Source organism: Diadema setosum, chromosome 3 (assembly GCF_964275005.1).
Source record: "Diadema setosum chromosome 3, eeDiaSeto1, whole genome shotgun sequence".
Classification (NCBI taxonomy): Eukaryota; Metazoa; Echinodermata; class Echinoidea; order Diadematoida; family Diadematidae; genus Diadema; species Diadema setosum.
In genome coordinates this window covers 23,348,486-23,361,379 of record NC_092687.1, presented here as the reverse complement: position 1 = coordinate 23,361,379, position 12,894 = coordinate 23,348,486, and the positions used below count along the sequence as shown (strand labels likewise).

General features: G+C 38.7%; 1 protein-coding gene across 1 annotated transcript in view; it reads left to right on the top strand.

Moving 5' to 3' along the window:
• The window catches only part of LOC140246695 (MAM and LDL-receptor class A domain-containing protein 2-like), a 94,388-nt gene that overhangs the window by 39,035 nt on the left and 42,459 nt on the right, over positions 1-12,894 (top strand). The window contains exons 27-35 of the mRNA XM_072326033.1: positions 1,762-1,852; positions 2,518-2,667; positions 3,178-3,443; positions 6,250-6,340; positions 7,218-7,355; positions 9,646-9,780; positions 10,198-10,431; positions 11,036-11,179; positions 11,927-12,180. Of these exons, the coding sequence (XP_072182134.1) occupies positions 1,762-1,852; positions 2,518-2,667; positions 3,178-3,443; positions 6,250-6,340; positions 7,218-7,355; positions 9,646-9,780; positions 10,198-10,431; positions 11,036-11,179; positions 11,927-12,180 (1,503 nt within the window). The remainder of the gene's footprint in view (positions 1-1,761; positions 1,853-2,517; positions 2,668-3,177; positions 3,444-6,249; positions 6,341-7,217; positions 7,356-9,645; positions 9,781-10,197; positions 10,432-11,035; positions 11,180-11,926; positions 12,181-12,894) is intronic.

Here is a 12,894-nt window from a genome sequence, read left to right as displayed (position 1 = left end):
GTTTTTTCTTACAAGGTTCCCAAAAAGATATGATCAGCTCTTACCCAAATGGGTCACAAGTTGCTAACTTCATTCCCATATGGTACCCACATAGATAGGTTCATCCGTCACCCAGATGGGTTTGCCCAGTTCTTTCCCATATGGTACCCACATAGATATGCTCAGCTCTTACCCAGATGGGTTTACCCAGTTCATTCCAATATGCTGCCCATGGAGATAATTATGTTCACCTCTAACCCAGCTGGGTTTACCCACTTCATATCCATATGAAACCTATATGTATATTGACAGATCTCAGACAGATCGGTTTGCCCAGTTGTATCCCATATGGTATGCATATGGGCATCGGTATCTCATCCATATGGGTTTGCTCATTCCATGCCCATATGGAGCCCGTATGGGCATATAGGCTACATATATTACACAGGTGGGTTAACCCATTTACTTCCCATTTGGAGTCCATATGGGCATTTACATGTACTGCCCAGATGGTTTCCCCATTCATTTCCCATGTGAAACCCGTATGGGCATTTACTTATTTTACCCAGATGGGTTTGCCCAGCTCATTCCCATATGAAACCCATATAGATATTTACATATCTCACCCAGATGGGTTTGCCCATTTATTTCACATGTGTAACCCATATAGACATTTACTTATTTTACCCAGATGGGTTTGCCCAGCTCATTCCCATATGAAACCCATATGGATATTTACATTCATTACCCAGATGGATTCACCCAGTAGATTCCCATATGGTATGCATATGGGCTTTGCATATTTTACCTAGATAGCTTTGCCCATTTTATACCCATATGAAACCCATATGGGTATTTACATATCTCGCCCAGATGGGTTTACCCATTTTGTTCACATGTGTAACCCATATGGACATTTGCTTATTTTACCCAGATGGGTTTGCCCAGCTCATTCCCATAGGAAACCCATATGGATATTTACATTTATTACCCAGATGGATTCACCCAGTAGATTCCCATATGGTATGCATATGGGCATTGCATATTTTACCCAGATAGCTTTGCCCATTTTATACCCATATGAAACCCATATGGGTATTTACATATCTCGCCCAGATGGGTTTACCCATTTTGTTCACATGTGTAACCCATATGGACATTTGCTTATTTTACCCAGATGGGTTTGCCCAGCTCATTCCCATAGGAAACCCATATGGATATTTACATTTATTACCCAGATGGATTCACCCAGTAGATTCCCATATGGTATGCATATGGGCATTGCATATTTTACCCAGATAGCTTTGCCCATTTTATACCCATATGAAACCCATATGGGTATTTACATATCTTGCCCAGATGGGTTTACCCATTTTGTTCACATGTGTAACCCATATGGGCATTTAACAATCTTACCCAGATGGGTTTGCCCAGTTCATTTCCATTATGATACCCACATGGGTAGTCCCATTTAAAAACCCATATGGGTTATCCCATATGGGTCTGATGCTAAATACATATGGGATTTACCCTAACCCAGATGGCCCACGTGGCCCGGAGTATGCCCATATGGGTCCCATATGGGCATGTTACCTGGGACCTTAATCTGTGGTCACTACTTTTCTTGTTGCATATGATGTACCATGTAGGGTAGATCTGGACTACCAGGTATTTGTAGAGAGCATTCTCTTATGTTTTGCTTTTTCATCAAACAAGGGCAATATTCATACAGTCACTACATTTGTATGTTTTACTATGTTTGTTATGTTTCACTCCTCACAGATCATCTTCCAGGGCATCGTAGGCTCATCATGGGAGAGTGATATCGCCATAGATGACACAGAATTAACTCAGGGAGAATGTCCTCCTCTTCGTAAGTCAAAGTTCAAGAGTGCAAGTACTGTATAAAGCAAGACACATTTTCATGGCATGTTATTTTTCCAAATTGGAGCCAATGGCCTTTTAAGCAGCACAATCTTTCTCTTTTTTTTTTTGTTTTTTTTTGCTAATTGCATCTGGCATTCAATGCACATAGTGAACTTTTCGTGCATATTAAGTTTGCGAATCTTGGCTGTCGTGAAATTTGCAAAATTAAACTGCACATGAACATTCATCATTTTACAGTAACTTCTTTGAAAAGACCTTATGTCATATATATAATCTATGTGCCTTGCAAGTGTACATGTATGTTATTCATACTTTTATATAAAAAACATGTGCAAGACATGTAAATCGGGTTAAATTGGGGAACTCAGTAAACATTGAATACAGGATATCCGTCTTGTCTTGGAAAAACTTAATTTTTGTCTTTCAATCTGCATGTCAATCTGCATGTCAAACAAATGTTTCATTTAATTCTTAAACCATTGATGCTAAAAATGATGCATGGAAGTCTTCTGTTCTCAAAGTTTCATGAGTTTTATACAGAAGTGTTTTCATTACACTGAAATCCAGTGTGATGTGCACAAAGTTGAATGCAAATGAACAGCTAATGTGGACTGATTCACACAAAGCTAAGATTGGATTTGTCTTTCACAGCAACCTGTGACTTCTCTGATGGCATCTGCGATTGGACGCAGGAAACTCTTATGGATGATTTTGATTGGATGACTGGTTCTGGTGCGGACACCAGATACGGGCCTGCAGGACAGAGTTCTCTACCGGACAAGACGACAGGGGTCATTGGAGGTCAGTGCAGGAAGATTTCTTGGAACCTTAAATATTACATGTCATCATTTTACAGTTTGAAGGGCAAACATTTCTTTCTGTGCGAACCTAGTGTGACAGTTGTGCCTTTAATTAGATGATGTTTGCATTGATAGATTCACAGGTTTATGTTTTGTTTTACTTTACAACTAAATTGTACTTTTCTTTATTTCATATGGACTGTACTCAATATGTAGATGGTGAGAAATGAAAGGAACTGAGGTATTCGTAAAATGAGTTGAATGAAAATATCAGATGAGGATACAGCTTTATTGCACTTCTCAATGCGTGTGTGGACTCTATGATAGCATTAACAACTTTTACTATGCCTGAGTGTGTACATGTATGTCAAACTAACCAAGCAATCTTCTCTTTTATGATGTACAGGAAGAATTGTAAGATACAATCATACATTTCACTTGTTAATATAGTAAGAGTTTGACAAATATTCTTCTTGATTTATTTCTGTCTTCTGATATAATGTTTTGACAGGATTTTACGCCTACCTTGACCTCCGTGACCCGACCCTTGCTCCTGGTGATTCTGCCATGTTGAATAGCGCCCTCAGACCGATGCCCGACAATGGTGCAGACTGCCTTGGGTTCTGGTACCACATCGATGCAGTGAATGTCGGTGCCATCAATATCTACCAGGTGACCAACGGTACCATGAGTGATGTACTGTGGAGCATCGACGGTAACCGAGATGACTACTGGTGGTTTGCTGGCGTCAGTATGATCGGTCAGCTGCCTTACCAGGTATGCACTGTACTTCGATCCGCAGATTTTCGATTTGGATTACATGCATGCACATACTCACCTGTTTCCTGCCCCAGTTGTCTCACCTCCCACACACACACAAGCAGACAGAAAAATACAGGAATAAAGATATACATGGGCATCCATGCCCACAGTTTTAAACTCATTTTGTTCATATAAAGTTAAAAGCTAAGTAGGGGCTGCATAGACTTTAAAATCTTGGCACTATGTTTTAAAAATTCCACTTTCCATTTATTTATTTTTTTTTGTGGTAATATAATTGTGCTATCAAAAAAGTGGGAATTTTCCACATGAAAATGTTCCAAAATAAGCCTCAGAGTGCACCAGAGAGCATAAAGAACCCTAGAGCTTCCAGGGCCCTAAGGCAGGCCCTGGACCCCGCTGCAAGGGTCAAGCGCTCCATGCTCAAGATGTGTGCTTTGTGTAGACTATTTGTTGTCAGTTGCAAATCCTCCCTAAGTTTGATTTCAAAAAGTTGGCATCTGTGAGTTTTGCTGTTACGAATAATGCATTTTTGTGGGATGGTGATGTTTTGCGCAAAGTCAAATGTACAATGAACAGCTGTTGTTGAGACTCTAAGCTTTTTCTCGAGTTGTGTGTCTTGTATACATTGATTACAGTAGTCTCTGTCTTCTCCTGATCCATTGATGTGTTGTGTTAGTGACTTGTTGAGAGCTAGAGTTTCCTCTTCTCAGCCAGCATAGGCCACATACTGTTTTCCTACGCATCTCACACTCATAGCAGACATCACTCCTTGGTTTGAAAACCTGAACATGGTGCAGACTGCTTTCTATGTGTCTTTAAAGCATGTGAATCGCACATGATGGTGACTTGCTTCAGAACAAGCAATTTCTTACAGTTTAAACAGTCCCTCCTGAGTGAGGTTAGTTGGCAAAATTATTGGTGGGTGGCTGTCACGTCCACGGGGAGCTGCTGGCTGAGGTAGGCCATTTTCCCTGGCATACTCCACAATGAAGTTCACAATGTGGGTTGCTGCATCAAATGTCAAAGCATGCTTTGGTTTTCGTCCAGTTTTTCCATGGCTCCTTTGTGCAATTCCTTCTGTTGCTACATGCTTACTTAATAGATTTTTAAGTCGCTTCTCCCCAATGTTATAAACATACAAGAAGCAGTTCTTACAGACCTCTTGTCCACTGAAGTTATAGGCGTACCGCTTCCTTTTCACTTCCATTGTAGCACTACCTGATCGTTTTACTGTCAGCTTTTCCATGATGTACAGATTGTGCTCCGATTTAGTAAGCTTACGCATTGATAGAATGTGGTCAAAAACAGTGGAGGTGTCCAGTTTCTGGGACTGATTAGCCTCAGAGCACCGACAGCCATTGTTTATTTTCATGCTGATTTCATTCGTCAGTTCATCCTTTATCTACAGTTTCTGGATCAATTCCATCCACTTCCTGCTGGGATGAAATAAATGCTGTAACCTGCTTGATGACATTAAACTCACAGGCATCATCTTCTTCCTGATCCTCTTCAACTATTCATCTATGTTGCATTCAGAGGTCTAGTGTGTCTTCAAGGCGTCACACTCCTTTTCTGGGCTCCCATAGAAACCTGTGTTAAATGCAGCATATTCCATAAATCATAGAAAATCATTCGAATCATAGAATTTTTTTAAATTGAAGCAGATGAAGGAAAATTTTCTGTGCTTTCAAGCAAACGACATATTTTGGGATGTTTTCCAGCTCTAAAAAAAGTTAAGAGCCTCCATACGAGACTAGTCATCCAGTCATTCTCAAAAACGATAAAAATAGCAAATTACGTAAAACGTAAGATGATGTTAAAGTTATTTATTCCTAATCTTAGCTTCTATCAACAACAATGTTGGACTACTGAGTACCCTTCAGTAGGTATAATGCAATCTTATTTTTACTACTCAGTAATACATTAACCACACATTAAAATTTAGATACAGCACTAAATAACAAATGTAACCGTTTCAAAAAGTCCAAGTAACCATGTCCAAACTTTGATATGAATAGTCTCTCATCAAAGATATAAATATATTTGTGTTCTTCAGAACAGAGGCCTGACTTAATCGTACTGGACTAAACTCTTTGTGTTCAGGCTGCTATAAAAATAAAGTCTAGGTGAATGTCTTTTGTGACAAGGCTCAGCCACAATTGTCAGTAGTCAATATATATGCACATGCAAAAGTTGTTGCCTGAACATAAAACACCCTGAAAATACCTTCACCACTAAAACACAGGATTGCTAAGGCCAGCATGAAAAGCTTTAATTTTGATATATGGTGGAAAGAGAAGTTGAAATTTTAAAATGCAACATAGTTATGCATCTACACTTCATCATGCACAGTTTGGTATTTACTTTAATGACGGTCCGCAGATCCCTTACAAAAAAGTGAAAGATTGTAAACATGCGCTCAGCACAGTCCCTATAGAGCATGAAACACTTTTGTGTTCTTACCTCTTCATCCATGATGTTGATATTCATCACGAATCATTCAAAGCAATAAATAATCAAATATGCTGCAGTCACCTCAGAAAAAGACAGGTTGATACAAGTTAAATTAATCGTAATTATCAATGTACAGCCCGTAGCTAGCTCGAGCATCGCAGTTTTTGTCTGTATCAGTTTTGTACTACACATGCATGTTTTCGGTTTGTCAAACTCTTGTGCCGTTTTCTGGCATTTGTGCACAACAGAATTCAGGGCCCTGTGTGTGTATATCTTTTGAAAGATTTGATAAAGAAAATTAACAGTCTTCTCTCATACCTCTAATATTACTCCCACTCTCCTGTAGGCTGTGATAGAGGGTGTGGTGGGGTCTGGATCCGAAGGAGGAATCACCATTGATGAAGTAGGCTTCACCTCGGGACCTTGTAATCCACCAGGTAAGATCATAGCGGGGAGTACAGATCAAATCTTTGCTCCAGTGAGGCTAGTTTGAAATCAGTGTTCTCATTTCTAACTTTGCATTTTTGACATATTTACCCAAGGTGCTGTCATATGATACCATATTGCTTTATTTCCCATATTTGCAAAACTTTAGCTTGTGTTAGGAGGTCAACCTTTTTGTTTCTTGTTTTTCTCATTAATCATAATGAGGAATATTTATCAAACTGACCTGTGAGTATTCTACACTTGATTTTTATAACCCATTGAAAATTAGTTCCAAGTATACTTGGACAGGTGTCTATGGGAAATATGTGTAATAGCAAAATCAGCTCATCCTCAATGGGTTAATGCAGAGACTTTAGTTTCTTTAGTTTCTTGCCTGCCAAAGCGCAAAAATTAGTCGCTCAAAAATATCCATTTTTATAGTACAGGAAACAACTGGGAGCCAGATCTCCCATTGCATGGCTTATCAAATGAAGTCTAAACTGCTGAATTAAGATTCTACAGAATTGAAAACGATCATGCCTCTATTTCAAGATCAGAGTTACGACTGTAAAGGTTGATATTTTTCGCACAAATAGTTTTGAACACCATGAAAATTTCCACTTTTACAGTTTATCATTCCTTTTGAATACCATAAATCTTGAAAAAAAAGAAATTCAACTTCAGTTAATCAAGAATCTTTCCTGTTCTATTTGAAGGTCACTGTAACTTTGAGAAGGGCATGTGTTATTCTATTTGAAGGTCACTGTGACTTTGACAAGGGCATGTGTTATTCTATTTGAAGGTCACTGTAACTTTGACAAGGGCATGTGTTATTCTATTTGAAGGTCACTGTGACTTTGACAAGGGCATGTGTTATTCTATTTGAAGGTCACTGTAACTTTGAGAAGGGCATGTGCTCATGGCAGAACCGAGGTGGAGACAACTTTGACTGGGAGAGGACTTCTGGTTCTACAAACTTTGACAACACAGGACCCAGCTATGACCATACACTAGGAAACGATCAAGGTTAGCTCTGCACTCAGAGTTTTTTTTTTCTATTTTTTGAAGCTTGTATACAATGTATGTCAGCAAATTGATACTTGTGGATAGTCCCAACGTACCATATCTGTAGTGTAGATTTTAAAATTCAATGTACTGTCAACTCTATGTATTAACAATTCAATCTTGACAGGACTGAGAAAAACACATCAACACCAAATTATTTAAATTTTGCAAAGTTGACTGTGTGTGTGATAGTTTCTTTTTTCTTCTTCTTCTTCTTACCCCGTGTGAATGACCACCAAATCATTTTTTACTTCATTTAATTCAATTTTGATTGTCTGCCGTAGCAGACGGAAGTATTTGAACAATTTAGTCTCACTGGCAACCCAGGTCGAAAAACCAGTAGAAACCAGTAGAAACCAGTAAGCATTTTTAACTGGTCTTTACTGGTTTTAACTGGTCTTAACTGGTTTCAACTGGTACCAGTTGAAATCAGAAGGTAACTCCAAATTTCCAGTAACAAAATAAACAATTTTTACTGAAACCAGTTGATACCAGTTGAAGATGTACTGGTACCAGTTGATACCAGTTTAATCATACTGGTACCAGTTTGTACCAGTTGAAGTTGCACTGCTTACCAGTTGAAACCAGTACAAGTCTACTGGTACCAGTTGAAGTCTACTGGTACCAGTTGAAGTCTTACTGGTACCAGTTTATACCAGTTGAAGTTGCACTGCTTACCAGTTGAAACCAGTACAAGTCTACTGATATCAGTTGTAGTCTAGCCAGTTTATACCAGTTGAAGTTGCACTGCTTACCGGCAGTTGAAACCATTACAAGTCTACTGGTACCAGTTGAAGTCTTACTGGTACCAGTTTATACCAGTTGAAGTTGCACTGCTTACCAGTTGAAACCAGTACAAGTCTACTGGTACCAGTTTATACCAGTTGAAGTTGCACTGCTTACCAGTTGAAACCAGCACAAGTCTACTGGTACCAGTTGAAGTCTTAATGGTACCAGTTTTATACCAGTTGAAGTTGCACTGCTTACCAGTTGAAACCAGTACAAGTCTACGGGTACCAGTTGATACCAGTTCATATCTCATTGTGTACCAGTTGACACAAGCTGAAGTCTACTATTTTAATTCCATTAGTTCATCAATTAAAACTGAATTAAAAGGTTATAACAAAACTTAGTTATAACATTAAATTAAAAAGTAAGCAAAACACAATTAAACAAAACATTTGACGTGATTGAACTTGGACTCTTAATGACTTCAACTAAATGAAACTGGAACCAATTAAGACAGTTGACACTTCAACTGACAGACTGTATTTTGACCAGTTTGTGCGTGTGTGTATGTTTGCGTGTGTGCGCACGTGTGTGTGTTTCGGTGTGTGTGCAAATTAGTTTACACAATTTGATACCCATGTAACAGACTGGACTTGCTCATAACTTCATTCCACATTAACACCCACCAAATCATTGAAATTCTAATACCAGTTGATACCAGTTGGTTTCTATTGGTTTTTACTGGTCCTTTTGCTTGTGAATATTCATAAGCTATTCAAATTATCTTCGTGAAAATGAGAAAATATTGTTAAATTTATCTTTTTTATGATATGAATAAACTCAGAAATGTCTGAAATGCATTAGAAATTTATGTAATATTATTGCCATACATATTCACAATTTCAACTTGTCCCTCTGATGAGGTATTTTCATATTTTTATGATAAAAGTTCAATCTACTTGGTAACCATGTCTTAAATCATTACAGCAATATAGCCCTATATATATGAATGAAACATTCCTGGTACTAACTAGGTCAAGGATGTAGGCTAAGCCTAAATATAGTTGTAGGTATAGACTTTAAGACTAGCTGTAGGATAATATTAGGTTAGATATTAACAATGTTCTGACATACACCAAACACCCATACACCAAATAATTCAACACCAAATTAATTTTGTCAACTGGATCCCAGTTGATTCCAGTTGATACCAGTTGACAACTGGTACCAGTTGATTCCAGTTGGACAAATACCAGTTGATACCAGTTGATTTCTAGTCACTCATTCCAATTTCCATATTGAAACCAGTTGCCTTAACTGGAATCAACTGGTAGCAGTACCAGTTGTCAACTGGTACCAGTACCAGTTGTCAACTGGTTTTTCGACCTGGGAATACCACTTGTGGATATGCTGCTGATTTAACTCTGGCTTGGTAGATACAAACAACTTTAAAACTGTATAGTGTGTAGCATCCCTTGTGTCATAATGCACCCTTACTTATCTGTTAATTTTTCCCCTCCAGGTTTCTACATGCTGGTAGACACTGTACCAGACACTGCCATTCTAATGGCAGGAGACACGGCTGACCTATATAGTGAGGTGTTTGACCCGGTGGATGATGCATGCTTCACATTCTGGTATCACATACGAGGAACAGGTATAGTATACAGGATCAGGTGTCCTGCAATGTACGTATGTATGTCACAATTATTAGCAATATCAATGTCTTAGGTCCACTTGGTAATACCCCTTCCCTTTGACAGCATATGGCAGTGCTACAAAAGATTAAACTTATATTCCGGTACAGCACTAGAAGTATAAGCTCTCTTGGTAGCAGAAGGCACACTGTATGCATTCATTTCTTAAGACGGCCCAAGCTAAAATTACTCTAATCTTGCTCTGAAAGAAGCTTTGCTGAATAAAATCTTACAGAATTTTGAATGTTTGATTTCATGGATGTGAGGATTGGAGGAACTACGTTGTAATGTTTCAAGCACACTGTAGCTAGTGATTTGAATTTAGACAATGAAGCAAAAAGTGTTTGACATTGTTAACATTGAATTGTCATTTTCAGGGCTTCCAGCGTCACTTGTAGCCTCGACTTTGACCTTTGACCCTCCCACAACGCACACACTCACCCAGCAGTTTATCGAGACGGGTGATCAGGGAGGGGCATGGCTGTACGGACAGTTCAACGTCTCCACGACGCTGGAGTACCAGATCGTCCTTTCGGCAGTCTTTGATGTGGCTAACTGGACAGGGGACATAGCAGTGGATGACACTGGACTGTTTAATGGCCTCTGTGAAGGTGTTTAACTTTTTACTATCATCTATAAATTAAGAGGTTTATCACCATTTACTGGTGCTCCTTGATTTCTTGAGATCATATCATGGGCTCAATATATACTAGACACTATGGATGCCTTTTGCAACCTTCACACAAAATCGTTATGTTTTTTGTCCTTATATAAAATCAATACCAATGAGATGTATCCTTTCAATCAATATTTTGATCTTGTGGTAACCTAGCAAGAGTTAACGATGGCTTTCTAGAGGATAGAGATTGATGTTGCTTTAATTTTAACCATGGGCAAAAACTTTATATTTGATGTTTTTGTGTGCAAACTGTTAAAAGGGAGAGTTGAGAGGTGACATCATAGCCTTTTCCAACTTGTTGTTTATTTGTCAAAAACATAAGTACAGGAACTATAAATCCAGTAACTGTATGATCATATTTCTTCATATCAATGATATTTCCATCCTTGAACATAGTGTGGTATTATGCTGTAATGTATACTAACATAATGTTCAGTTCTCATTGTATTTCATTAGTTTAAGGAACTATGATATTCATTCATTTTTTTTTCTTGTTCTGTTTGCAATTTCTCTTCTGCCGATCCATCACCTGATAGTTCCGAACCCATGGTCATGTGACTTTGAGGATGGGCTTTGTGGCTACCGACAAGCCACGGATGATTCAGATTACTGGATGCTGGGAACGGGGACGACTCCATCGATAGAGACAGGGCCGTCCGCAGACCACACGACCGGCCTGGGTGAGATACAGTCCCTCAAGTACTGTATGACCTGAAATTTTCACCAATTGCAGCCTGTTGTTAATTCTGCTGCTGCAAGGGTTTAGTGACTTTACCTTTCACAAAATGAATAAGAATGAGGAACCAGTGACAGTACTAGGACCGAATGTTTTTACTTGTTGAGTCCTTGAACATGAACATGTGGAGTGTTCTGCAATTAAAGTACTGTACTAATGTGTTGTGATGGCCCAGGTAATGCTGTGTTTTGGCCCATGCAGCTTGCTGAACCTTCAGTAGTTACTAGTTTGGATTGATCCACCGCTGGCATGGCATGGTATTTTTAGAAATTATCATAGTTTGTTTTTGCACTTTTCTATGTATATCTGCATGTGTTATTTTCACAGTTCAGAGGCAATTTGTGAAATTTGCAAAAAATCAAACCTCTTGAAAAATTTCATTTTGTGCAGTATTCAGTATTACACATCTCATGGGTGTCTTCTTGAGGAAAGTCATCTCACCAGTAAAATGCTTTAAGCCGCTTGGATCCACTAGCTCAGTGTGCCATCAACTTTGTGTAAAAACATTTTGCTGACAGTAATAACAAGTTCAAGAGTGGGTGTGTCCTCATTCAGGTTTGATCATTCACTCTCTATATATGCCTCGGACTAGAATATGCTTTGTAGTAGAAGGTGACCTACCAAAAAAAAAAAAGAAAAAAAAAAAAGAAGAATTATTAACAATGAATCTTGTTTTTCACCTGCGCCATAGGGAGTTACATTTATCTTGAATCCAGCGTGGGTGTGGCAGGGGATACCATCGGACTGATCAGCCCCATAGCCCCGCCCGGATCCTACTGTATGGAGTTCTGGTACCACATGTATGGTGCCACCGTAGGAACCCTCAATGTTTACATTCAAAACAACCAATCATCAACTGGACTCCCAGTGTGGACACGGTCTGGTTCTCTAGGCAACAGCTGGACAAGGGGGTCCATACAGATTGTAGACATTTACTCATTTGAGGTACGGTACATTATGGCTCATGTTTAGAAAATATACATATCAGAAACCCCTTTTATTTCGTCTTACATCTCAAATTCCTTGGAATGGACAATGGAGGTCCCGTGTGTGAGAAATCACAACTCATGCACAATAAATGATCTTGCTTCATTTATTAATCGCAGAGAGCAGGGTAACAACACGGTGAAGTGGTCCCACTTCACATCCAACTGAACCCCATGGAAGACCAGCTATTGCAGCTGAATATGGGCTATCCAGCCATCTAATTCTAAGATGAAAAGTGAAACGAAACAAACAAACAAACAAACAAACATAATGTAGAGAAGAAGAAAGTGCTGCAGACATGATGTTTGAAAGGATAACTTAGTCTTTGAATGAGCCATATGCTGATTTGCAACATTAATGTGTTTTTTAGGTACAGCAGAATATATACCAAGCCCACTTTCATTAAAAATCAGAGAAAATGACATATGGTGTAGAAGATGTAATTGAATTAGTTGCTTATTCATGCTAACTTGTGTTTTTTTTCAATGTACAAAATATGGACAGTGTCGTTATGGTTGCAAGGTTTTGAAGTGCCTTGGAGTCTAATGGAAGAGAAGATTGATTCACAGAATCAGTGGATACTTCAATACAGTGCGCTCCCATTGTAACGAACACTGTTATAACGAAATTCCGGTTACAACAAAGTAAAAATTCAGGCTACAACATTATCCA